Source organism: Anneissia japonica, unplaced genomic scaffold (assembly GCF_011630105.1).
Source record: "Anneissia japonica isolate Jap-2015-1 unplaced genomic scaffold, ASM1163010v1 scaffold287945_len1679841_cov205, whole genome shotgun sequence".
In the NCBI taxonomy this organism is placed as follows: Eukaryota; Metazoa; Echinodermata; class Crinoidea; order Comatulida; family Comatulidae; genus Anneissia; species Anneissia japonica.
Window position 1 is genome coordinate 1,453,392 of NW_022753015.1, and position 25,525 is coordinate 1,478,916.

At 33.1% G+C, this 25,525-nt stretch overlaps 1 protein-coding gene across 4 annotated transcripts in view; it reads right to left on the reverse strand.

Moving 5' to 3' along the window:
• Positions 1 to 3,528: 3,528 nt before the first annotated feature.
• Positions 3,529 to 25,525, reverse strand: part of LOC117122657 (transcription factor 12-like) — a 115,600-nt gene continuing 93,603 nt past the window's right edge. For 2 of the 4 annotated variants that reach the window (XM_033268337.1, XM_033268338.1), the window contains exons 15-21: positions 22,530 to 22,645; positions 16,108 to 16,314; positions 11,143 to 11,242; positions 7,451 to 7,625; positions 6,866 to 7,098; positions 6,337 to 6,459; positions 3,529 to 5,827 (exon numbers count right to left, since the gene is read on the reverse strand). In XM_033268337.1, coding sequence (XP_033124228.1) covers positions 5,535 to 5,827; positions 6,337 to 6,459; positions 6,866 to 7,098; positions 7,451 to 7,625; positions 11,143 to 11,242; positions 16,108 to 16,314; positions 22,530 to 22,645 — 1,247 coding nt within the window. In that variant the 3' untranslated portion in view covers positions 3,529 to 5,534. Of the gene's footprint in view, positions 5,828 to 6,332; positions 6,460 to 6,865; positions 7,099 to 7,450; positions 7,626 to 11,142; positions 11,243 to 16,107; positions 16,315 to 22,529; positions 22,646 to 25,525 lie in introns of all 4 variants that reach the window. The other 2 variants (XM_033268339.1, XM_033268340.1) reach the window with 2 other exon arrangements.

Here is a 25,525-nt window from a genome sequence, read left to right on the forward strand (position 1 = left end):
TGTGTATAAGAGACAGTAGTATATATATATATATATCAAATAGATAATACTGTAATACAAAGGTCAAATATATAAGAACATGATGTTATAAATCGTATCAAACATAAGTTCATTATTAGCTGTATGAGAAGAGGTCGCTAGTTCTGGTGGTAAATCGAACCCGCAATCTCTCACTAACTCTACGAGCACCATACCATTTTGACCACAGAGACCTGTACGACATAATTACGGATTTAAAACATTAATATTGTATTATTTAAGACAACTGCCTCTTCATACAAATGATTAAGCTACGCAATAAAATATCCATTTGATTCACACATTATTTGTTTCCATTGAACAATGCTCCAACAGGAACATCTTGTAATAATCGTATCCAGCATATCAACGAAGATACTTTATTTAAATTGTATGAAAATAAAAACGTGTCCGGATTCGAACCTGCAACCTCTGACTATTAAGGTGAGTATCACATCCATTAGCCCACAGAGACCTATAGTGTCACAAACGAAGATCTAACCCCCAGGCACTTTCTGTCAAATAACTGACCTTCACGTTCACACAGTGGAAACTTAGCTTAAATGTTGCAACTAGGAAATCATAGTAAATAATATTCAAATTGGGGTTTGCTGGGTAGCACTGTCAAAGACCATATAAACAAAATACTAATATACCAGCTCTCAAATATGAGCATGTGTTGTCATAATCGTATGAAGCATAGCTTGTCCTCTACGCTGCGCTTTATACGATTATTATATCACAAGTATTTTAGACTTTCTGGCTCCCCTCTATTTTGCATTCTTGGATCTGCCACTAGCACCCTATAATATACCGTACTGTATATTAGGCCACTAAAATTAAATTACTAGTTTCACGTTCCCGAATTGTGGAGCCTCGTGAAAATACTTACTATTTGCTATTAAAATAATAATATTAATAATTTTCAATGGAAATAAGAATAATGATGATCTGAAAGATTGTTGTCAAAATGCACAGACCACAAGGGCTTTTTCCCCAAGGATCAGAAAATTACCGATTATGTTTGAATTAACCTTGTTTAACATCATTTCTATAGCATTAAATACTGTTAATTATGCCAGGAATAAGTCTACAGTATAGGCCTATGCCTTGACTAAATTAAATATTATTTAAGCTTCTTAAAAGTAAGAATAAGTGGAATTTACAAACATAGATATTATTTTTGTGATCTGTAGGTGTCACGGAATCACAAAATCAATCAGAAAAAAAGGGTCGAAAAGTCATCCAATTTGTACAAAAACCATGAGCCTTTGCAACTTCTGTTTTTCTTTTTCCAAAATTGGGCTATTTTTCATCAGTCGCGTTTCAGCTGATTCTTACATTATACACAAGGACCATGAAAATACCGACTATGTTTGAATATTACCTTGTTTAACATCATTTATAGGATTAAATGTTGTTTGGAATCTATTACCTATTTCTGTTCGACAATCTTCAAATTTAAACTCATTTAAACCTAATTTGAAAAATTTTCTGTTTACAAAATCGCTTTAATTGTTCACTGCGCCTTTGATAATGTTTTTTGAATTGGCGCGTTATAAATTTCTGCATATTATTATTATTATTATTAATTATTCTAGAATTAAGCCTATAGGCCTATGTCTTATGAATAAACGAGATATAATTTAAGCTTAAAACTAAGAAGTGGCATTTGCAAAAATGGGTATCATTTTGTGATACATAGGTGCCACTATGCATATTTTCGTTTTGGGCTATATTTCACGTAGTAGTTTTTTGTTTGAATTAACCTTGTTTAACATAATTGTTATAGCATTATATGTTGTTAATTATGTTGAATTAACCTTGTTCAACTCAAGTTTCTTAAAGTAATTTAAATATTTTGAATGACGCCACAATTAGACACTTAGAACACTTATTTAGATATCATCGTCATTAACATTATTTCAGTTAATGAAGCTGTTAAGAGGAATTTTCAAAAATGGTGGGTGTTTCGTGATCTGTAGATGCTACAGAACGGAAAAATATCGAAAATAGGCAGGGTAAACCGTCCACATTCGAACAAATTGACTACATCTTTTCACCCCATTATTACATTATGTTATCAAATGATCATAAGTTCACATTTAAGATGGCCTTAATTAAGTAGGCCTCCTTTGTATATTGTTGGTTAAGGCATCTGCATAGACAGCAGACGATCCCGAATTGGAATGCCAGTTAAGCCAATTTGTTACCACTTGCAGATTCCTCTTCTTTCAATCTATATATTATATTCATTAAGCATTGCTGCAAGACGGCTTTTAGTTTATCTCCTTACTATACTATAATGTAACTTAATTATATGTATACTGTATTATCTTATTCACATCTTAAATCATAGCATTTTATATTCGTCCTCTACCTGTCTATAAATATGTATGTATGCATGTGTATATATTTTTTTTAATTAAAAAAATGTCTTAATCATTAGTGTAATACAAAGCAGTCGGAGCTAGTGATAGTGCCATCAAACATTTATAAGTTACATTTGGCTAAAATGTTTAGTTTATGCTGCATTGAAATTTCCTGGTAGCTGACCATAACAACGCAATAAAACAGCAAAATGGTGATGATTACCTAATACATGCAGTGGATTCTGGCGATATATAAATTGTTACGATTCAATGGTATGAGCTGAGCATTTGTCTGATTGGTATGGTCCGAGACCCGGCTCCGCAGCCGAGTATTGAATTCGGGTCTTTTTTAAAAACTCAGCTCCTCGAATAAGCCTTTCAGGAAAGTCATGCGAGTTAAGGACCATGTCTAGTATCTGTTGTATGTTATAGTCACCCAGCCCAAATTATTGAATTGAATATAATGTATTTATGTTCCCTGGGATTTAAGAAGCAACTTTAGTGTAAGTGCCATGATTGAGTCATGGTTTACTTGGCAAAGTGGATGTATGGCCAATAACTATTAAGTACTGTAACTATATATGCAGGTTTTAAACGCTTTAAAATAAAGTCATTGGTTACCGTATGTATAGTATAGTATAGTATGCATGTATGTAAGCATGGAATGGAAGCTGTGTAATGCAGTGGTAAAGATATAAGGCTTTAATTTGAGATTAAGGCTTGCTTGTGTCCATATGCAATATACCATTTATGTTTGCCTCTCTTTACACATGTCATTCACATCACAATAACACTTCTCTCTCTAATATATAAACAGTAACAATAACATATACTGTATATAATATATATATATGTTGTCAAGTCAGTATTATATTACTCGACTATGTTTTCCAAATGGAATACACTTTTGTATTGAGCAGGTTTTATAACTGCCTACAGTCTGTAATATTATTTATCTTTTCCATTTTTGTATTTGTTATGGAGGAAATTCTGAAATAAAAGTTGATTGATTGATTGATAAATGTGTGTATGTATGCCTAAATGTGTGTATATAGCCAAATTATATATTTATAAATATATAAAATACCATTTGCATTATTATATGATTCACTGAAAGTAAGAAACACTTGAAACAATATTCTGTTGTTACAAAGATGGCACATTTATTTCTAAACAGCTGACTATTTACAGTGAGTCCATTGGGGGCGCTATCCCAAAGCTGAATGCTAAAAAATGAATTCCCAATCAAGGCTTGTGCCAAAACCTACACAGTGCAAGAAACAAATTCATCCTAGTCCATCCACTCCTGTGGGACTAAATACAATTGTTACCTGACAATAAATTACAATTTCATTAGTAGCAAGTCAATTAGTACACAAACTGGTGCCATGAAGAAAATGGGGGGAAGGGGGAACGAAGTGGCCGGGGAACCCCAAGTATTAATTAAGAGACATGATAACAAAAGGTATCATTTTCCACATCAACAGGTAAAATGTTTCCCTGCTTGGTGCTATGCAACATATCATGATGCTTAAAAATACTAACCTACACTTAAAGAACAAAAGAAAAAAAATATATAAAAACTATTCTACAACCAGAATTGCCGACTAAATCCAAGCTTATACCAGCCCAGAAGTGGCAGGTTTTTCTGGAATGATGGTGTCTATTTAAAAAAATGACTACATAGGTAACAAGGTTTCTGTCAATCAAATTTACAGACCAATTCACCAAAGAATATGCTTAAAATCAACATTTAACAAAAGAAGGTTCAAATGCTATATGTGCTCTGATTTTAAATTCTTAATATCAAACAAGAATAAAGGAAAAAATAATTATTAAAATTAGCAATTGAACAATTTTATATTTCTTCTATAAATTAATTTGTCACAAAGATTGAATATACTCCTGGTTTACCAATTTGAGGGCATTTTGACATGCCATGTCACAGCATGAGGTCAAAGTATCAAAGGTTAGACCAGAGTTCAAATGTTGGAAATTATACCTAAAGAAACTTGACAAGTGACTAAGGATAGGAATCCTTAACTTGCAGCACACATTGTGAACTCTTACAGGAAAACTGGTGGTAAAATAAACCCAAACTAATGAATTCTGGGTAATTCAGTAGCTGACAGTTATTTACATTGGCCCATTCTGGAGACCAGTGTAACACTATTGAACATAAATACCAAAATAAGACCTAAATGAGTTCATTCCTAGAGTCTTAAATCTATTATCAATGGAAATCGTAAATAAAATACAAGGGAAGACATATAAGTATTTTACAATACAACAAAAGGCATTGTGGGAAAACACTATTCTCCACATATTCAAGATTGTTGAGGTTTTTTAAAATTATTATTGTTCACCAAAACCAAAACCAATTTCTGTAAAAATGTCAATAACCTTCATTAAAAGCATACTATTTATTGAACACTACGACATTTGATGAAAGCTCCCTCACATGGTGGGTTGAAAGACAAAGACTCCTAGATCAAGAAAAAAATTAATTTAACGGTCCAGTGTCGATTCAAAAGAGAGGCTTCTTTTACCAGATAAACACTCTGGTTCATTAAAATATAGCAATTTTATCATTCATTTTAAAATCAAGAAAAAATATATTATTTAGCTTGGATAATTATATTTGATATTAATTTTTCCAAATCATAATTAAGCTTCCAATGTTTACATGGACTTAAAATACAAACACTTGGTAAAGTGTTGCATGCTAGGCAGTCATCAGATATCTTCTGACACCGTCTGACCCGACCGCCAACTTTATTTGGAGGGAGAAACAAAAACAACAAAAACCACAAACATTTATCAAACGTTTAGGCATGACTGGTGGTAGGTTAAAAAAAATCAAATGATTAAAACAAATGAGGTTTTTATTTTAATTATATAAAAAAAAGCATCCATCAAAGATGCGAAGTGCACCACCCCTGACCAGCACCTGCAATGCTGTCCCGTCAACAACTCAATTAATTTTTAGAAAATAAGTTTGAAACGAGTCGCATGATTCCTCATTGCTTTTCATTCCCCATCTGTTCACTCAAGTTTTTGTATCAATATCTACACATAATGTTCAAAAAACTGGTGAGCATGCCTCTCAAAATGGCTACAAAACCTTCAATAAATTAGTCCTGTTCATGCAGATAAGTTATCTTCGGGCGTCAATGGTTCGTGGGCAATCTGAGAAGCCGATGTCTGCATCGAATCGCCGCGAAATATCTCTAAGGATCTGGACATAGTAGTGACTGTTGATGATGATGCAGGAACCTGGGTTAGGTCCAGGCCATGGTGAATGCCGTACTCGTTCATTTGTTGTAGATGAGCTGGGTGCTGATTCAGTATGCTGTCCATGATGCCGGTGAAACCAGACTGTAGGACTGATTTTGACAAGCCACCAGGTATACTACCACCAAGGAGATTAGAAGAACCTGTAAAATAAGCCAAACTGTCAATAAATCATTTTTACAACCACTATCAAAACATAAGCAAAGAGTGCAAAAAAAACTGCAGCGCACTATACTTGTTAACCAATTAAAATATATATATACAGTATATTTTAAGATGATGTAAGCCAATATCTGTATTGTTTAGCTTAAAATAATGGCTACATCACATACTAGCATAATTTGCCACCAACAATGTTCTTAGGAGTAAGAGTATAATTTAGGCAAAAAAATACTGTTGTGTTACCATAAACACATGTTGGATATTTCATTTACTTCTACTATATAATATGCCTAGCTTAATTCAATACTGGTTAGAAAAAATTGTAAGCTCAAGGATATAATCCATGGTTATGGTATCAAAGTCATAAATTAAATCTTCAAAACTAAAATAATATATATCTTTACTTTAAATAAAGTTGACCCTAGATGCTTAAATATATGGTTTGACTGGGTTTGAGAACAGAATAAAGAAGTGTTTGGAACTTACCTACCTTGAAGACCATGTTGCGGCCCAAGGTGGTCACCTGCTGGCCCCAGACCACGGTTAGGCAACTCGTCAACTTTTTCTTCTTCTCGTCTTTTAAGGCACGCTGCTTTTGGATTTAAATTGCGATCTGTTGGTAAAAAAAAATACATCAATGTTAACAGAATTTAAAACTATTAATTACACAAGTGCGATCTGTTGGTAAAAAAAATACATCAATGTTAACAGAATTTAAAACTATTAATTACACAAGTGGGTTTATTTACATATTGCTTTCATGTACTAAGTTACTTAATACAGAAGCAATAATATTTAAAATATATATAGCATCATTCGAGAAGTATAAATACGGGCCTTCAATGCTATTACACTTGGTCAGTAGAATTTAAATTTGATGAAGACACATCACTTGTAGCCTTCTCCCCTCCCTACATAGTATATTACACAATGTTTGACAGAGTTTTCCAGCAAAATATTTTTGGAATTGAATAAAGTCTTTCAAATAGATAAATAAATGTTGATATTGACTGGCTTACCTCTAACTTGTGATTCTAAGCTGGTTATTACATTCACGGCTTGATGTAGTATCAGAAGCTTTGTCTGTGCTTTATCCGTATTTAGGTGTAACTGACACATACGACCCAGTTCCTTAAATGCTTCGTTGATGTCCCGCACTCTGATCCTTTCTCTGGCATTATTGGCGCTTCGTCGCTCTTTTTCCTTCTCTACTTTTGGTACTTCTCCATCTAGGCTTAGATCATCGGTAGTTCTACCAAAAAGAAAATTTAATTAGTAAAGTATTTTCCCCAACATAAAATGTAAAACTGAAAGGAATTGCGAATTTAACTGTAATCATATAGTCCTGTTCATAATGTGTGCAGTTCCTTCTTCTTTGTTATACTAGTTAGCCTGCAATGATCCTTCAATGTGAACACAGTCATCAGTCAAGAGGGGTGCAACTGTATTTTGGTGGTGAAAATGCTTTTTTTTTCAAACCCAAGTTTGGTTCAAAGATAAAACCAACTCACTAAGCCTCACAAAACGCTTAGGGAAGCATCCCTTCCATTCTGTAAGTGGAAAGTCATTCACTGTTTTATATTATGAAATCAAACTCTTCTTACCGTTTCTTTGTTTTCCCCGAATTATTTGAGCGATTACTATCGCTGCTTTTACTGTCTTCTGGTTTGCTTATGTCCATTTTTTCCTCCTTTTTTGGCTTGGCACCAACTGATTTACTTTTCACCTTCTCGATCTTTAACCCATCATCATCATGCCCCATCAGGTCATTCTGTACTGCTGCAAATATAACCAATAACTCATTTAATATTTTTTAATAATAAACTACCATAAAAACAAATTAAAAAAATAATAATAATAAAGTAAAAAATAAAAATACAAAAAAAGTACGACTCTGGGTTATTACGAAGCATACGATTCTATTCATAATTTATCCTTTTATTTCACTCAAAACTCAAACAAAAAGAGTCTTGTAAGCAAAAGGGAACATGTCCCTGTATAAGATGCCTACATTATACAAGATTTCAATAGAACAACAAAACTTGATTGACAAACACTCAATTTCATTAAAGACAACTACTGTACAACCAGTATGAGACTTGTATCATATTATTAGAATTTTAAGAATGATTAAGATAACAAAAATAATAGAATTAAGTCATATCAGTGAATGGGCTGGGTAAATGGTTATCTTCCTTGGACTAAAGGCCTATGAAGTAAGTTGTTAGTGAAGTGGATGAAATAGAGAAAGCAAAACATCTGAGATATTTGCAATAGAATTGAATAGATAATCTCGGATATTTAAGGGAAGGACTCAGATCCGCGGTGAGAATATTGCTGAGTGAGTTCAGACTGATTGACAGTTTACCTTTAAAGGTTTAGTCACCTGCAGACTAGGTTAATGGCTACACATGAAAGAGTCCTACCAACGCAGGTAATGGTGATGAGCATACAGATGATACAGGTTATGATGAAGAAGTCAAGAAATAATGATGGGCTTGTCAACTCCTAGCCTCACCCCTGACCTCTGTCTCATTCCAATCAAGTCTACACCTCAACCCGTGCATAACCAATTGCCGAATAATGACCGAAGTAAGCCTCAACTTAGGACACTCCTTCTCATTACTGTCTTAAAATCATCAACAGCCTTCAATATGAAATGTCCAATTAATAATACTAAGCAATGACGTATAAGTGACATATGTCGACAGGTTATTATCCTCTCCACAGGAGTTTAAAATGCTATATTAGGGATGAGGATGTTGAAAGGTTTACCAGGTAACTGAGGTATACCTGTGCATAAATTTATACCTTCTTTAATTTGCATTAATAATGAATGACAGACATTTCTCCCTTATATTAATCTACCTAGAAACGGCAAGATTTTTTTCCAGTATTTTATTTTTCTAGTTAATAACAAACACCGCAGAGAGTGATCACATTTTGGAAAGAACTAGTCCAATAGTGTGACCTGTGAGTCAGCTGTCCAGTACAACTGCCCTTTGACCACTGACCTAATTCCACATTCTGTAGGGAGTAAAAAATATGCAAGTGATCACCAACGATCCTTAATCTCCTACCACTAATACTTAACTATTACTAATAATATACCAGAAGACCAACAGCAGCAATGCCTACATACAGAGAAGCAATTTACATAGACCATGGGAAATGTACGGTATGTAGCCAACCAGAAAGTGTATAGCCCTTGAGAAATTGCATCCCTAGACACTAGCAAGCCAGCAGCCCATAAGAGCATGTGCAAGCATCAAAATATACCATATACTGTAACTAAGATATGTAGCCAAGATTTGGATTGTTTCTATCAAAACAAAAAAAAAACCCATTTCTATTCTCAAATGTAAAGCAATTTCGGTTAGACACAAAAGGAAATGCTACATTTCTGGTTAGACTTGCAGCAAGCAACTGATTACAAAGTTCATGGGGAACCATCTTTTAACACGCTATTAAATCCTGACGTGAACACTTCATTCTTTTTTTAAAAGTGAATGCTGTTCGTTTATTGGTTGAAAATATATTGTAAGGTGAGCTGATAATCAAAGGGGAAAAAATCTATTTCTCTTGTTATGTTTGATTGGATGTTTTCCCACATTATAGTTGATTCTATTTTAAAAGCTGATTGCTAATTGGATGCTTATGTATATTGATATTAAATGCACTTCCAAAAAGGGCTTTGAACTTTAGTCCAGACAAATACAAGACAGCCAACATCCACGTAATCAATATAAAATTAATAATAAATTATGAACACATTATGTGATTAATTTCATTGACTTGTAATCCCAAGGTTATACCACATCAGTCAGATTTTTTATTGTTTCATTATTTCATAATTGAAATAAAAATAACTAAATTAAATAAACTCTAATAAACTGATTTCATCATTTTGTTTATCATTTGTGAACAACACTTCCCTCTTACTGGGCAATTCTGATTTTAAAAAAACCAGTTTGTTTTCAAAGCATCAAGAATTAAAAGCTTTGCTAGAACTCGTTGGTCCTAGAAAAATAAACCATCTCGCATGCAAGACATTTACTGCGTGTGTACATCCTTTCTAACAGGATAATTAAACACGTCCTCAGTAGTTAAGCTCTAAATAAAGTTCTACCACCAAGGACAAAATGAACAAAGAAGAATGCATGTCCTAACATTATGCTCAATAGAAACACTTCTAAGAAAGGTGAAAATACAAGCATCCCTTTATCATGAAAGACTATCAATTGAGATGTCTTTTTAAGACAAACTTAACGGATGTGATTATGTGTCTTTAGCGACACCTATGTGGCAATCCGGGACACCCACCATGATTTGACCAGGACTTCAGCTGGTCAGCATCTGACTGGTAAAAGTAGACCAACAGATTAACTGTCTGTGCTAGATACTCCATGATATGATCACCATCAGATTAATTTCAGCCCAGGATATCAAGGTCCTTGAAGTATTCTTTACCAGTTTAGATTACAACTCCAAAAACACAGATGTACTCTATACCTAAGGCAACTAACTAATGTACCGTCAGCCAACTTAAAGAAAAATCAACAGGCTCAGACACAAAGGTATCCAAAAATAAAGAAAACAAGCACTCAATATTAGTTGTCAACTAATAAAAATAAATAAAACCAAAATACCAATGTATAAGTTCAGTCAGGCTCCGGAAGAAAAACATTTCTTGATACGTTGTAACTGATTTTTCTATGAATCAAAAAGGGTGTTTAACGAAAAACTTGGAATGGTTAACAAGATTCAGATTTTTGAACATTTAATAACTGGGTGAAAAGGGCGGTTACACCCCCAGTTTTTAAATGTTCAAACATCTGTATCTCATTCACCGTCCCCAATTTTTTCATCAAACACCCTTTTTGTGTCTTAGAAAAATCAGTTGTACAACATATCAAAAATATTTTTCCTCCAGAGCCTGACTAAGTATATACACCATGTTTAAAGTTTTTTTTTTTAAAGATATAGTATCATGTTTTCCTTAAACAATATAACAGAAGTCATCAGAAGCAATGCTTTGATTGGTTGGTGTATTTGTTGTTTGGTGTTAGATATCTGTTTTAATAGCCATCGGCCAAACCTATGATTTCCTATAATGCTTGTGTGGTAAAATATTCCCAGGCTTTTCTGATGACCTTGGTGTTTCAACATGCTCTCCAACGAAGCCAAAATATAATTTTCATATTTTCTATGGTATGTACATTCATAAATCATAGATAAACCTATTACACACGTTAACTGAGTGTGACAAAAATATATGCATTTTGAGCAGACTTACAGCTGAAGGGTTGTTGTGGCTGAGCAATTTCTGATGGTGGGAGTGGGGGTCCAGATACCGAACTTCGGTGGTTGTCAGGCACTGATGAAGGAGGTCCACCCTAAAAATACAGAAAACAAATCAATAACAAACAAAATATATGATACAAGATATTGCAAGCTTAGAATGTATTTCAAGGTAAAAAAAAAATGCTTAACCTAAAAAAATAACTAATTCAATACAGCATATCTGATCTTATTACAACAAAAATAAGATAAGGAAATTTATGCAAATACGGAGAAATGATTCTAAGCGACCTAAATTTAAATGGTAAATGTCAAATTCAAACATTAAAAGGTATCTTGTACTTATAATAAGCAAAGAATCAAAAATGAAATATGAAAAGGTTTAGTCAGTGGTCAGTTGCTGATAATACATTTTTAATTTCTAATACCACAAGTACACTCAGCTCTCACCTGGGAATATATGTAGACTTTTCATACGCATAATCAATTATATGAATCTACGCAATAACATTAAGAATGACATTATCTTGAAATGGTAATGACACCCTTAAAAAAACAGCTATCAAGATTAAATTTATATTGCTTAAAATAAAATGCATGCCATGAAATCAAAAACGATATTTCCGTTGGAAAAATGTTTTTATTCTGAACTGAAAGTTATGACCAATGATAGGAGGTATTCCTGCTGAACTGAAAGTAAAAGAAAATTGAATGGGCCAAGGAAGAATGTAGGCCTAAATCCAAGAAGCTAGGCTTAGGGTCACATACTTCCAACCTATATTTATATAAACTTGTTGAGGATTATGAGGTTCAATGGCCCCAATCACAATCATAATAAATCAGGCCACTGATGATCTGTTGGGCCTAGCTCCAGCTTTCTTTATTTTATCACAACTCTAATTAAAATTGAGAATATTCTAGTCAAGTATGTTAATACAATGATGGCCTAAAAAAGTGTTGGTTAACAATTTGGCAAAGAGCTTTCAACAACGCTTAAGAAAATAATCAACAGGAAATGAGAGCAAAGGTAATAAGAAATGCACAAAGCTTCTTGGAATGAAACGTGCAAATAATCACCGTGAATTCTGTTCCTTGCTAGAAATTAAAGATTTATAACACCTACTTGAATATAAGCTATTTAATCTTCCAAGTAAAATCAGCTAATTATGAAAAATGAAATTTCCTAATATCTTAGTTGAATGAGATATTGTCCCCAAAATGTTAACATAATTTAGAATAGCTGTTAAGCACAGTAACATACAAAAATAAAACAAATTCAGTTGATTCTAAACAGCGCTCCAACTTACATTCTGGCCATGTTAAAAATTCCTACCGACTCTGAATATCTTATGAATCCTGACTCAACCAAATGGGTGTTACAGATGCAATGCTGAAGCCTAAAATCACACAGCCCTAGTTGGCAGTACTACAAACACGAAAATTATGGACAAGCAATATAAGAATCTTATTTTAAACACTCAAATATTGTAGATGTTACAGGCACATAGGAACCGTGACAGGAAAAGATCACTAATACTTCCAGCTGATTCTTCTGCTAACAGCTCAGAAAAACAGCTGAAGGGGACATCTGAGCTGCAGTCAACTATATAAAATTAGAAATATAGGCAAAGCAGGTGGTTTACCATCATCTCTGGGTAGAAACCGTAGTAGTGACTTTCTGCAGGTGTCATGCCATACGGGCTTGCGTACAAGTGATTAGGGTTCCACATACTGCTTACTCGATACTCGATCAGGTGTTATGCGGCAAATACAAGCTCCTGCCAACAGTTTCTGCACGGCTACCCCGACTAGCTCCCCTTACAAAATGCTTCCACAAGAAGGTGGCGAACAGTTAAAAGACCACGAAAAGGTGAATTTTGTACTAAATCCTTCGCAAACTTGCAGCAACTAATATCTCCCAGGGCGGAAGTCGAATTGGAGAGAGCATGCTACAAATTCGTTCTTATACTGGCGTGGAAGAACGTGATGTCACGTTGAACGTATGGAGTATATTCTAATAATTCACATTAGACAGCTGGGCAAGTGTTGAAAGCAGTGTTCAAGAGACGAACAAGGCAAGTTGACAGCACGTATGCAGTATCTATCTGCAGTTTGTACGTCGACTTTGACAAAGGCCAGTCTGCTCTTTCAGCCTGCCTGCAAGTGTGAAACCGTTTTCCTACTCCTATGCTGATGTCAAATGTTGAAGTACAGCCATTTCCCTGGCGGTTCATACCAGAAATGGAGGCTCGAAAACAAGACCCAACGATTTAGTAGTAATTTCCTGTCTCCCTGGCCTTCAACCGCCATCACAGATATTTTCACCTACAACTTTATAAAGGAAGTAGATGCAAGCAATCTATGAACCAAACCCAGTCAACACATAGTCAGGTTTCATTAGCGACCACTGCTTAAGTAAAGCTCTAATTACAACTAGATTAACCTCTCAAATAAACTACTTTTGCATAATATGAAAGGATGGAATACCAACGTAAAATATAGGTAATAAAAAAGATGAAAAGGCCCAACTTTACTAAAACCAACTTTTGAAATTCGTAACACTAGCAATTCAAACAATGAGAATTTTCAAAAACCAGACATGTTTTGATTTTTAGATGTAATTATAAACATGAACATGAATGATAAAAATCACTCAGTTAGCTATCTGTTACTGGCTTGCTCCACATAATTTAATTAAATGTTCTCACACATTCACTAAAATAAATAGTCATAAATTACATGACTTTTGGAGGGAAGGTTATACAACAAAGCTGAAAGTAATTCATCTCCAATGTTTAACTTTCTTAAATTTTGGGAATTTTAACAATCTTAAAATTGGATTAGAATGACTTAATATCAAACTTGGTTCCTTTAAAAAATAAGAGTATTAGGCCCTATAAAAAATATTATTAGTTTATCACCTTATCTGGGCAGGAAAAGTGATGAGGGAGGGAGTTTTTTTTTTTATTTTTTATTTTGCTAAAGCCAAATATCACCCTTGGGTTGTTTGCTGGTGCAGTGATATTCAAAGTAAAACGTGATTTAGATAATGCAAACAATATCTACTAACTATTTAATAAAATAAATGAAAAAAAATAAATAAATAAAATTTTTAAAAAAATTTAAAAAAAAAATTTTTTTATAAAAATTTTTTCCAGTACCATAGAAGACATGCGCGTGGGGGTGATAAACTAATAATTTTTTTTATTGGGCCTTACAATTACACACTGGGTTTATTGTACAATACATAGTGGTTTATGTTAATCATGCCTTTGTTCTAAGCGTGTTATACATTTACGTCCTTGGTATTGTGAGATTTATCTGGCAAATTACACATTAACAATTGCTTGCTGCTAGACACTGTCAAAGAGATTTCTCAATGCTATTAAATCAATTTAGGAGAACATCAATACATTGCTCCTACAAATTGTGAGCTCTTTTTTTTTATTTGATTTCCGATTGCCATCCCTTTAACAAGGACCACATGGTTGTGTACATGATGTAACTATGGTGAAACTGGGATTAATTGCCATTTTATAATTATCCACAGCAGAGTGTGAGCACACTTAAGAAGCCGACATTTACAAACAGGCACCGTAAAATCCACCAGGATCAGGAGGCTCTCACTGGGCCCTCCTATTGGTCAGTCCAGACTTAATTAATTACCATGTCATAGGTCAAATCTCTAACACATGGAATGTTTTGACATGAAATTGTACACTAAGTTCTACAAACAATATCGATATTAATTTTTAAACTCGGGAAAAAATCAAAAAGAATTAATCAACAAGAAACATAACATTACTCAGTCATTTAAAAAAAATTTTCGTAACTTTGATTTTCTTTTTAAAAATATATATTACATTTTTTAAAATATTTCATCTTTTTATCATCTTTAAATAATTTATGACGGCAAATCCAATACTTGGATTTAGATCGCTAAATTATAAATTCTTTTAAAAAGGGTAAAGATGAACTGCTAAAACAGCTATCCACGCTTCTGGCTTCAGTGAGGTGTGAAAAGCAACATGGGTCATTAGTTGAGAGCTGTGCTCGGGAGAGTTGAAGTAACTAACAGCAGTTACCTAACTTACTCCATGTTGTCTCAATAATCTAACCATGTAGGTCTGTGATCCAACTATATAATGTTGCCTACTAAACTAAATTATAAACGATACAATTTAACACACTATGAGCTATTAATACTATGGAGCTAATGTTATCACCTCCAAAATAATGAAGACGACTCTGTATATATCGCAAAGTTATTGTGATTCATTAAATTATCTTGTCGCCGCGGGTGGTGGGTTTGTCCACGGTTTGCCCATCTTGTACTAACACCATCAATTTAAATAATATTTGCAAGTAGCAGGGGGTAATTTGATATAGCAATTGGCAGAATGGCAAGAGAGCAGCAGGGGTAATTCTGTCTTGCAATTGGCAGAATGGCAAGACAGCGTGAAAGTGCTGAGATTTTGATGGGATCAAGCCAATAGCGCTTAGATCAGCCAATTTAGTTTCAGCAGTGAAGTTCATTCGCCGATAGATTTCATCTTCCTTACTAAATCTGCCAAAATATTTTGATTATAAATAATTTTTAATATTTCCTAATACTTAAACAAAACAACCATCAGACTTAAAAAACACAAAAGTTAACTTTATGTTATTTAAGTCAGATATTTTTTGTGTTTGTGAATCACGTCAAAACTGACAGGCAACCAATTACAGGTACACTCTCTGGATTATGACAAATGCTAAAACAACAATCTTCAAAAATATATTCATATATTATTATGCAGTCAACCACCACTGTTCTCTTACCCCTTCCCTTTAACTGAGCAACATATGTTTTGGGGCAGGTTTCTGTCAATTATTTTAAATAATCAAGTAATATTTATACATATGTAATCATTTTTCATCGAATAACATCTTATACATAAAATATATCAACTTATCTTACCATGTGAGGATGCTCAACACCGTACTGTGACGGGTGACCATAAGGATGGGACATTCCGGGTGGCATACCGGAGCTGGAATGTGGGGGTAATCCATTTATCATTCCCGGTGGAATTCCGGGTGCCATTGGATTCATTCCTTGCGCGGGTAATTCTGCGTGTCTTTGTAAAACATGAATTGCATCATTTAAGCATTCTTCCATTCGACTCTGAAAAAAATTATATAAGCAATTTATAAATAATAAATATACCAATGTATGCATCAATGATTTGTCCTGCAATAAAAGAATTGCACCCTCTATAGATAATCAAATGGTATATCATTTTAAAGCATTCTTTCATTCCACTCTTGAGAAACATTAAGCAACTTAATAATAATATTGGAAATACATCAATGATCATTATTGATATTAAAATACAAGGATTGCACCCTCTCTAAACAAAAATTGATATCTGTAATTGATTGTATTTTTATTTTATTTTATTTTTTATTTCAACAATCTTTAATGAGGGCGGTCCATCCAGCTGAATCTGATCATTAGGGACCCTCAATACACAGTATAACAAAACTAAAGAGAGTATTAAACTAATTAATTTACAGTAAAATAAATAACAACCTCTCAATTCAAAATTTACATAAAGAATTAATTCAAAATTATATAAAAAACTTAATATAAATTTTAAAATTAAATTACAATTAAAGATGTAAATGAATTGAGCATGATTAAAACACAATAGGCAAAATAGACATTAAAACAAGAAAGAAAAAAAAGGGTTAAGAATAAAGTAGCCCAAATCAAATAATCAAATAAAGTAAAAATAGATAATAGGCCTATGCATATGAGAACTATAAATCAAATCATTCTTAATTTAAAGAAAATAAATCAATTTAAATTAATATATAAAACAGAAAATAAATATAAGGTGAAGAAATAAAAAAAATTAATAAAAAAAAAGGCCAAAGAAACAAAACGATGCCATAAAATGTGCCGAACGATAACATAAAAACAATTTTTCAATCATCTCTATTTGGCTTTTCCTGGAATTAATCCTTGGATTCTTAAGAGTTACAATATGTACATGAACATCATTTAATCTTATTATTACATCCGATTTATTCTCTATGTTTTAATTAGGTTTTTATATCCATACAGCATTTTTTTTTCTCAGCAATTATTTTTTTTTCTCAGCATTCTCCTTTAACAGCCAGTGACTGATCACTTATGTGATGAGTAATGCACCACAACTAAGTCTCATTACTTGGCTCAGTGGATGAAAGTTGTTTTAAGTCATGCAGAAAATATCATGATTTTTGCAGGATTTGTATTCTACAGAGGACCAATGAATAGAAGGAGAATAGTTTCTTTCTGGTAGCTTTAAGGTTCACAGTTCACTTTATAAATGTTATTCGGTGATGCAAAAAATTTCAAAACTATGACATAACAAATAATTTGAAAATCACTCACCACAATTTCACAAAACAAATTTTACCAACTGTAAAACTTTTTCCTAATATAATTGTTCTTAATGAAGCCTTAACTTTTATTTTATTTTTTTTGTGAATCATTTCTAATTTTCCAAAAAGTCAATGTTAAACCATTTGATATTTATTAGTGATAAGATAATTCAATTGTCAGAAATGTTTAAATGGTATTTGTTACAATTTCATTACATTAATTTAGATCAATTTTCTATGTCTGGAGGCTATAGTATAAGGTGCAGATGGCAAAGCATAAACCAGCTAGGGTGTCAAACTATGTCAAATCAATTCACGCACCAACACTTACAACAGCTTGCATCCCCCTTACAACAGTTCAGCCACCTGTTAACTCTCGCCACAAAATAAGGAGACCACTTGAGCCATAACTGTTGACATTGCATTGATCAACACTTGCTCACTTGTGAATGTTCACAAGTTAAAAGTTTGTCTTGACAGTGTATGTGATCTATTTATACTAACTTATGTGGCCTTATAACCTCAAAGAGGACAAATGATTGGTTGCTGACTTCTACCATAGCCTAATGACCTATTAACCTAATAAAAATACATATATCTCTGAATCATGTTGGCATTGCGATTGGAGTGGTTGTAACATTCAGTATTTCAGTTTGATAAATTGTTAATATTAAAATCAATCCAAAATGATAGTGATCCCTAGACTACCCCTTCTACCCCTAAGTTATCATGATTTTGCACAAATTTGTTTACAACGGCTTAGAAAACACTGGTTTATCACTTCACAAATTCCAAAGACAAATCAAATTGAGGTTATATTCACTTACTAGCTTCCTAATAATAGTCTAACAAAGAAAGTTGAGGCATTAAGCAGGCATGTGTGATATTCAGCAAATTGTACCTCACCACTTTGCAGTTACTAATTTAAACTCTGATATTAGGATTTTAATATGCGAAAAATATTCATCAATAAAAGGCCTTGTTATTGATGGTTTCTTATGACCAATTTATAATTTGTCAGGTTAATACATAATCTACCAAATAGGTAATACAAGACTCCTTAAGTATACCGTCAATGATAAATTTTACTCCGCAAATGGGTTGGATTTTAAGCTTCACCGGAAACCCTCTGAGTTTCGCCTTTGGCTGTTTGCATCTCGTAGAGAATTCTATGCTTGTTTTTATTGCAACCTTAGGCCTAGCAGAGTCCATTCTAATAACTGCCATACCCAGCATGACTGAGGCTGGCCAAACCTAGCTAACAGGGTCAGCCTTCCCTTTGGGTCCTAGCCCTAGACAGGTGACAAAATAGCCAGCAGCTTGGGAAATGAACACAGGTATAGAATAGCTTTTGTAAAATAAGTTGCTTACTAGATAACACCACCAACTTTCATTGCTATATGCAGACTGTGAAAGTACTACTTTTTGTTTTGAAAGGGAAGGAATAAAATAAGATACAAGGCCTACAATACTAGAATATTCAAATACTGTAACTTAAAAATCATTCTCAAGAATCAAAATCGGAATACAGTAATTTCAAAGACTTTTTTTTTCTTTCTTGCCCAAATAAAGTTTTAAAATCCCAAGAATTATGATATTACCAAACATGTTGGGTTTCAAATTATATTTCAAAAATGACAAATTGCTACAGTATAATAAATTAATAATTATGAGGTTAAAATATCTCCTTTGTAAGCAAGACAATAATAACTATCTAATATCAATAAGTACTGAAATAATAACATTAACATATAAAGAGATAATAATTTGAAATAAATTATTAAAGACAAGGTATAGGCCTAGATATGCGGTATCTGTCTAAAAAACAAAGTCAGTCAAACTTTGAAGAGAGTGAGAACTGTTTCCTGTCCCAAGGGGCATAAAAAGAAGGGTAAGATTTGTTATGTCCCAAAGGACATTAGAAGGGTGAGAATTGTTATAACTGTCCCAAAACGAATATTAAGGGTGATAGTGGTTTCTGTCCCAAGGGGCATTAGAGTTTATAGTCCCCTAAAACTGACCTGAAGAGGTGTAAAACTTGTCAAGACCTGTATTGAAGATACTCATCACCTGGACTTGTGACAGTCCAAGTGACACTGTGCAGTGACTAAATAACTCAAGTACCCCAGTCCAACTGTCCAAATTAATTCCATGATTTTCACTCAATACCCTATTTCTAAATTTCACCATCCAAGTACAAACAAAGGAAATTGAGAATACCATCTATGAATAAAGTTTAAATTTAAAGAGTTACTAACAGATCTTTAAAACCATCAAGTTTATTTTATAACAATCTTGAAGAAAGCTAATCATCAACTTAAATAATTTAAATCATACAATTATTACTATTTAAAAGAATTAACATTGCATATAAATATATATATATAACATATTTTTCCTACTAACATGATAAGTTTTGTATGTATTAAGATGCCAAGTCACTCAGCAGAGTTTTAATATGCCATTAAAGTTTTTTAAAAATTAATTAAAATATTAATCAATGTGACATTAACTAATTATTGTGTAAAAATAAATAAGAATATAGCAAGGAGAAAGGGTAAAATGATAATGCACTTGTTAATTTGTTGTTTCCTCTGCCATTGAGCGATACCTTGCTATCAAGGTTTTCAAAATGGTTATTTCATCTTCAATTAATAAGAAGGAAACTTAGATTAGGATCTTTATTTATGATTAATCAAAAACCAATTATAGAACATTAAATAATAAAGCAGAAAAATTCAATAATCTTGAAATGAAAACAATTAAAAATTAAAAATGTTTTAATACTTGTTACATTCCCCTGAAAATCTATCAAGTTTGTAGGTGATATTTAATTCAAAATGAATACTTAAATGGAGGAATAAAAATAAAATTTTGTTTTCTTATTTAGCAAATAGTTTTAATTTTTTAATGTGAAATAGGATGGTTAAATGCTTCAAATTTATATAATTAAAAAGAAATATACATATCTTTGGAGATTTCAAGGCAGTGGCGAGTGTAAAAAAAATAAAGAAAAACTTCAATTTATTTCTAAAATTTCCACTTTTTTGTGGCGGAAAATTTTTTTAAATTCAAAATCATCAATATTTGCAGTGGGCGGGTTCGTTAAACAAGGTATTAAAGAAGTCTCGCCTAAGTGACAATTTGTGTGACAAATGAACCATATATGGGCTTGATTATGTCATACCATACATAAATATGGGCATGACGCCATATCACGCCAATATATGGGCAAATAAAAGGTATTTATCACATAAAAACTTGATAGTGAGGAGAGAGTTTTAGAAGCGTTTATGAAGATACAGAGCATCATCTTGATAATAGCTTACTAATATTTTGACAATGATGTCATCACACAAGGACTTGACTTATCAGTCCTATAGTACCCTTCTGTACTGATCATTTAACCAATTAACAAACGTGTACCTGTAATTGGAAAAATCCTAGCGAACCAGCAATTTACCAACATTAACTGCGCCCCCTGCCAGCCAAATAATAAAAAACTTTTGGATTTATTCACGCACCATATGTAACAAATTAAACTTCTAAAAAACTATTGTTGATTGTGAACTCAAAGATAAATAATCAATGCTAATTAAAGCAAGTTTGTGAGCATTTCAAAGCTAAAGACAGCAGACAACCTCAAGGATTTGACCAATGGAAATGTGATATGAAGGTCACATGACTTTGGCCCTCTTATAAAACATTCTTTCATTTTATCGCCTGGCACGTTCTTCTAAATAAACAACTTCATTATTGAATCATCAACATTTTGTATCTATTTAAGATTTTTCTTCAATATCAAACATAATTACATTAAGATGATAATCATTTTAAAGATAATTTCATTGAAGGATAGGGAGACAATCTTGTTTGGGCTCTCGCCCATTCCCTATCTGGGTAAACGATGTTTGACTTTTGTATACTGTATTTGCCAAATAAATATTATTATAATTGTAATTGTCTACTACCCGGTAATCTTCAGAAAACATAATTATCATATAATCAGTTAAGTAGAAATCAAATATGATTGATGTTGACTATGCAAGCTTTATTACAGTAGTACAGTAGTGAATACAGTTAGACTTAAATTCAATTAACTTAACTCACAAATTTTGTTTAAATTATAATTTAATAAAACTAAAATGATTGCCACCTTTTTGGAAGTTCACTTTTTTGGTGTCAGGAAGTTTTTAATAACCAAATGGGCAGATTTATTATAAACAAGTGTTCTTCCTTTTCAAGCTGACCCACATGAGCCTACTACTACCACCAAAATATACAACACCCATGGGGAAACCCACTATCACGCAAAGAAGAAATAATATTTGATTTGCTTAAGATATTCTACAACTCCCTTACCAGAGTTCAAATCTCCATTCAGAAGGGACATCTCCATTCAGAAGGGACATAGGCATGCAATAAAAATTTAAAGACCAAAGTACAGGAGACCCTAGCACTTGAATTGCAAAGCAGCTGCCATGACAGAAATTATGCTAGGTCAAGGGTCATCAGCCACAATATTCTCCACTCATTGGAGAATTTAGCACAGCTTCTCAACCTACTTGCATCAATCGACAACTAATAGGATGAAATGCATAATTGCCAGTTTTCCTGTCTTCGCCAAGAACTTGTCAACATCATCCTGAGTTTAACTCAAGATATTTCAAAATTGTGTCTACAAATTCAATGTTAAGATTTATCTAATATCTTTTTAAAGACACTACAGAATATCTTTACAAAAATATTGGTACAGTTTTAAATAAGCCGTCTTTCAGTGCTTGCCTTCTACATTTAAAAAGCCAATTTTGGAATGAAAAATTACTTCTTATGACTTTCAAATGCTTAAAAGGATATGCCCCTCAATATTTGTCTTCAAAATTTATCTTTAACAATACTTGAAATACATATTTAACAATGAATTCCTTTTCAAAATTTATAAATACCGCAATATTAAATTCTTCTTACCAATGAATGCAGCTGATTTTCTCCACTGGTATTCACCGTAGTTGACACAGGTCCAGCACCTCCCGCATACCCTGAAGCAGAAGGGGAGGGCTGGCTACCACTTCTAGGCCAAGGACCTAATGATGCAATAAAAAAAGTAATAAACATGATTATTTTATTCCAATTAAAATCTTACCTGTTGAAAAAAATCAAAACTTGCCATCCATGGATCGCCACTTTGACGGACTATCATATCAAATCAAAATATTTTTGGATTTGGAAAATTAACATATTCTCAGACTAGGGAAGTATAGTACAGATTGGACCAGATAGTGGAAAAAGTAGTAAATTAGAATTTCACATTAATCTAAGGTCAAACAATAAATGTAGACCTATGTTCACTTATGTGATAGACTGAATACACCATGCTTTTACAAGCCAATTTTTCTGTGTTACAAAAACTGCATCGTTTTATTTTTAGTACATATACCGGTAGTTCTTAAATATTTGTGATAAAATAATCCAAATAAATACATTCACAATGTTCACTTCCATGACAAGAAAAAGTTATGCTTCCTTTGTTGCTTGTTTTGTGAATTTATTTGTTTAAAGATCGTCAGGAGAGGGTGGAAAAAAATTAAAAATTAAATTTTGTTTTCATGTGTAGTAAATGGCTTCGCCAAAAACATCTAGATGGAGGAGAAAATAAAAATAAAATTTTATTGTTGAATGTAAACAGTGTAATAATGGGATGGTTAAATGCTTTAAATTTATCTAATTAGGAATAAATATACATATCTAATTTTTGGAGATTTCAAGGCAGTGGTGGGCATAATAATAAAATAATAAAACATTTATTTTTTCTGAAATTTCCAGTTTTTCATGGCGGTGGGTATGCTAATTGGCCAAAAATAAAACGTTTATTTTCATTGGAAATCATCAATATTGGTGGTTTGCAAAACAAGGTGTAAAAAAAATCTCGCCTAAGCGCATGTACAGAGGCATTAATTTACGTCAGTACAAGTTATTTTTATCTTTAATTAGTTTTTCAGCTTTATTATCATTGATGTCTTTTTTTTTTCAGAATTTCAAATGGTTGAATTTCCACTTTTCAATATCAGTAAAAATATAGCTTCAAGCCTAATTCAAGGGTTGCAAAAATCCCTAATAACATATTTAAAAATATGACCTGAAGTTTTCACCACATTAGCACATGTGAATCTTGTTGACGTTACAACATTGAACAAAATTAACGGGGCACTGGGGAATGGGAAAAGAGCTCCTAGAAGGCGTATATAGTGTCAAAACGATTGTTTATCGCTCCGAATACAACATCTTCAGGGAGGAGTTAGTGTGCTTTCTATTAAGCGCATCAAGTCAAACATTCGCAGTAGTTTTATTTATGTTATTCTGAGCATAATTGGAGTTGTCATGTGTTCATCTTTCTATCATCACCTCGTAGATACATGGATCAAGCAACTTGCAAGGGTTCCATTTCGACTGTGATAGGCTTTGCACACGCCAACTTAATGATTCTTAACGTGTAAAAAGGAAATCAAATGCGACACTTTTCACTTCTGGCTCAAGAATACAATGCTATTTGCATCAGAGAAATTGAAATGTATCAAAGATGGCCCCGATTGAAAGTGGCGGACGGAGGAAATGTAAGTTACTCCGTTGGGACTGCTCAGCCTCGCTCACTGTATCTGTGGAGGGTCACGGACGAAACAATCGCTTAGACAATTTTTCTTAACGAAAGTCCAGATCTTGGCCTGTGCAGTCTGAGGCTAGGCAAAGGTGAAATTATTGAATGACGCAGCACAATGACTGTAAAGAGGAAGCAAATTGGCTTTGGCAGTCCTACAATGCTAGCCTAGTTCTGCAAAAAGGTGTTGAGAGAAGCAATACAGTCAGAATTGGCACTGAAGGAAGCCTCTTGTCTAAAAACCTGGGCCTAGGAAATTGAGCCCGACTCACAACCTATGAAGATTGCATTGTCGGGAAATTAACACCGACTTGAGGTGAAAAGGTCGCCCCCATAACACTGATAAGACCAGTTGAGTCAGGGAGACAATAGCCTACGTCAATCGGCACCTTACATATTTTGATCAAAGGGGTGTTTGGGTTCTACATCACCAATTCTTTATCACTTGATAAATTCTTCTCAATGGGAAAACACAGGACATTTGGGTGCAAATTGTAAACACAAGCACATTGTGCGGTTTTCAACAGGTAAGGCTTGCCTGCAATGTTTACAACTGATAAAGTATTAAAAACAATTTCAAAAATAAATTAGGCCAAATTGAGGTCATAGTATTTCATAACCACATAATATTTTTAGGAGATTTAGGTGAGATTAAAATTCTCAACAAATTTAATTTCAACTCATTAACACTACTAATGAGAAATATGAACATAATTTTTTCCCAAAATACCTATTGAAGTGAAGGTTATTTGTGGATGTGTATGTAGACAGGTTTATGTAAATTAAGTTATAGAATTAAGTGGAGAACTGATGGAATTTCAGATAGAATTAGCATCGTCATCAAAATAAAGATGAGTCCAGCAAATCAAATTAACACGTTGGTAATTCTACTAGTTGCACTCTGATTACCGTTTTAATGCAACCCAAACAAGATTCAATGAAACTATGCTTTTCACAAATTGAACGAGACAGCAAAAACCGAAGGAGAAAATTGAAATACATGATGACAAAAGCGAAGGATGATGTAAAGGTTATGTTAGTGTGAAATCACCAGACATCTTAGTTATGGCTGTCTCTATATTCATCATCCGTTGCGAACCACCAGTACGCTAATATCAACAGGGAGTCGGTGAACTTGAGCACATGCGTAACAAGATGCCCCATAGCAGTGATGGAAAATTAACGTAGAGGACCCTGAAGGAAAGAGATTGCATATGTGCCAAACTCAGCGATAGAAACAAAATTTAGAGACCGACAGTAAACATCTCTTGGAATTGTTGCAACTTCAGTGAAGTGATCCTCACTTTTATTT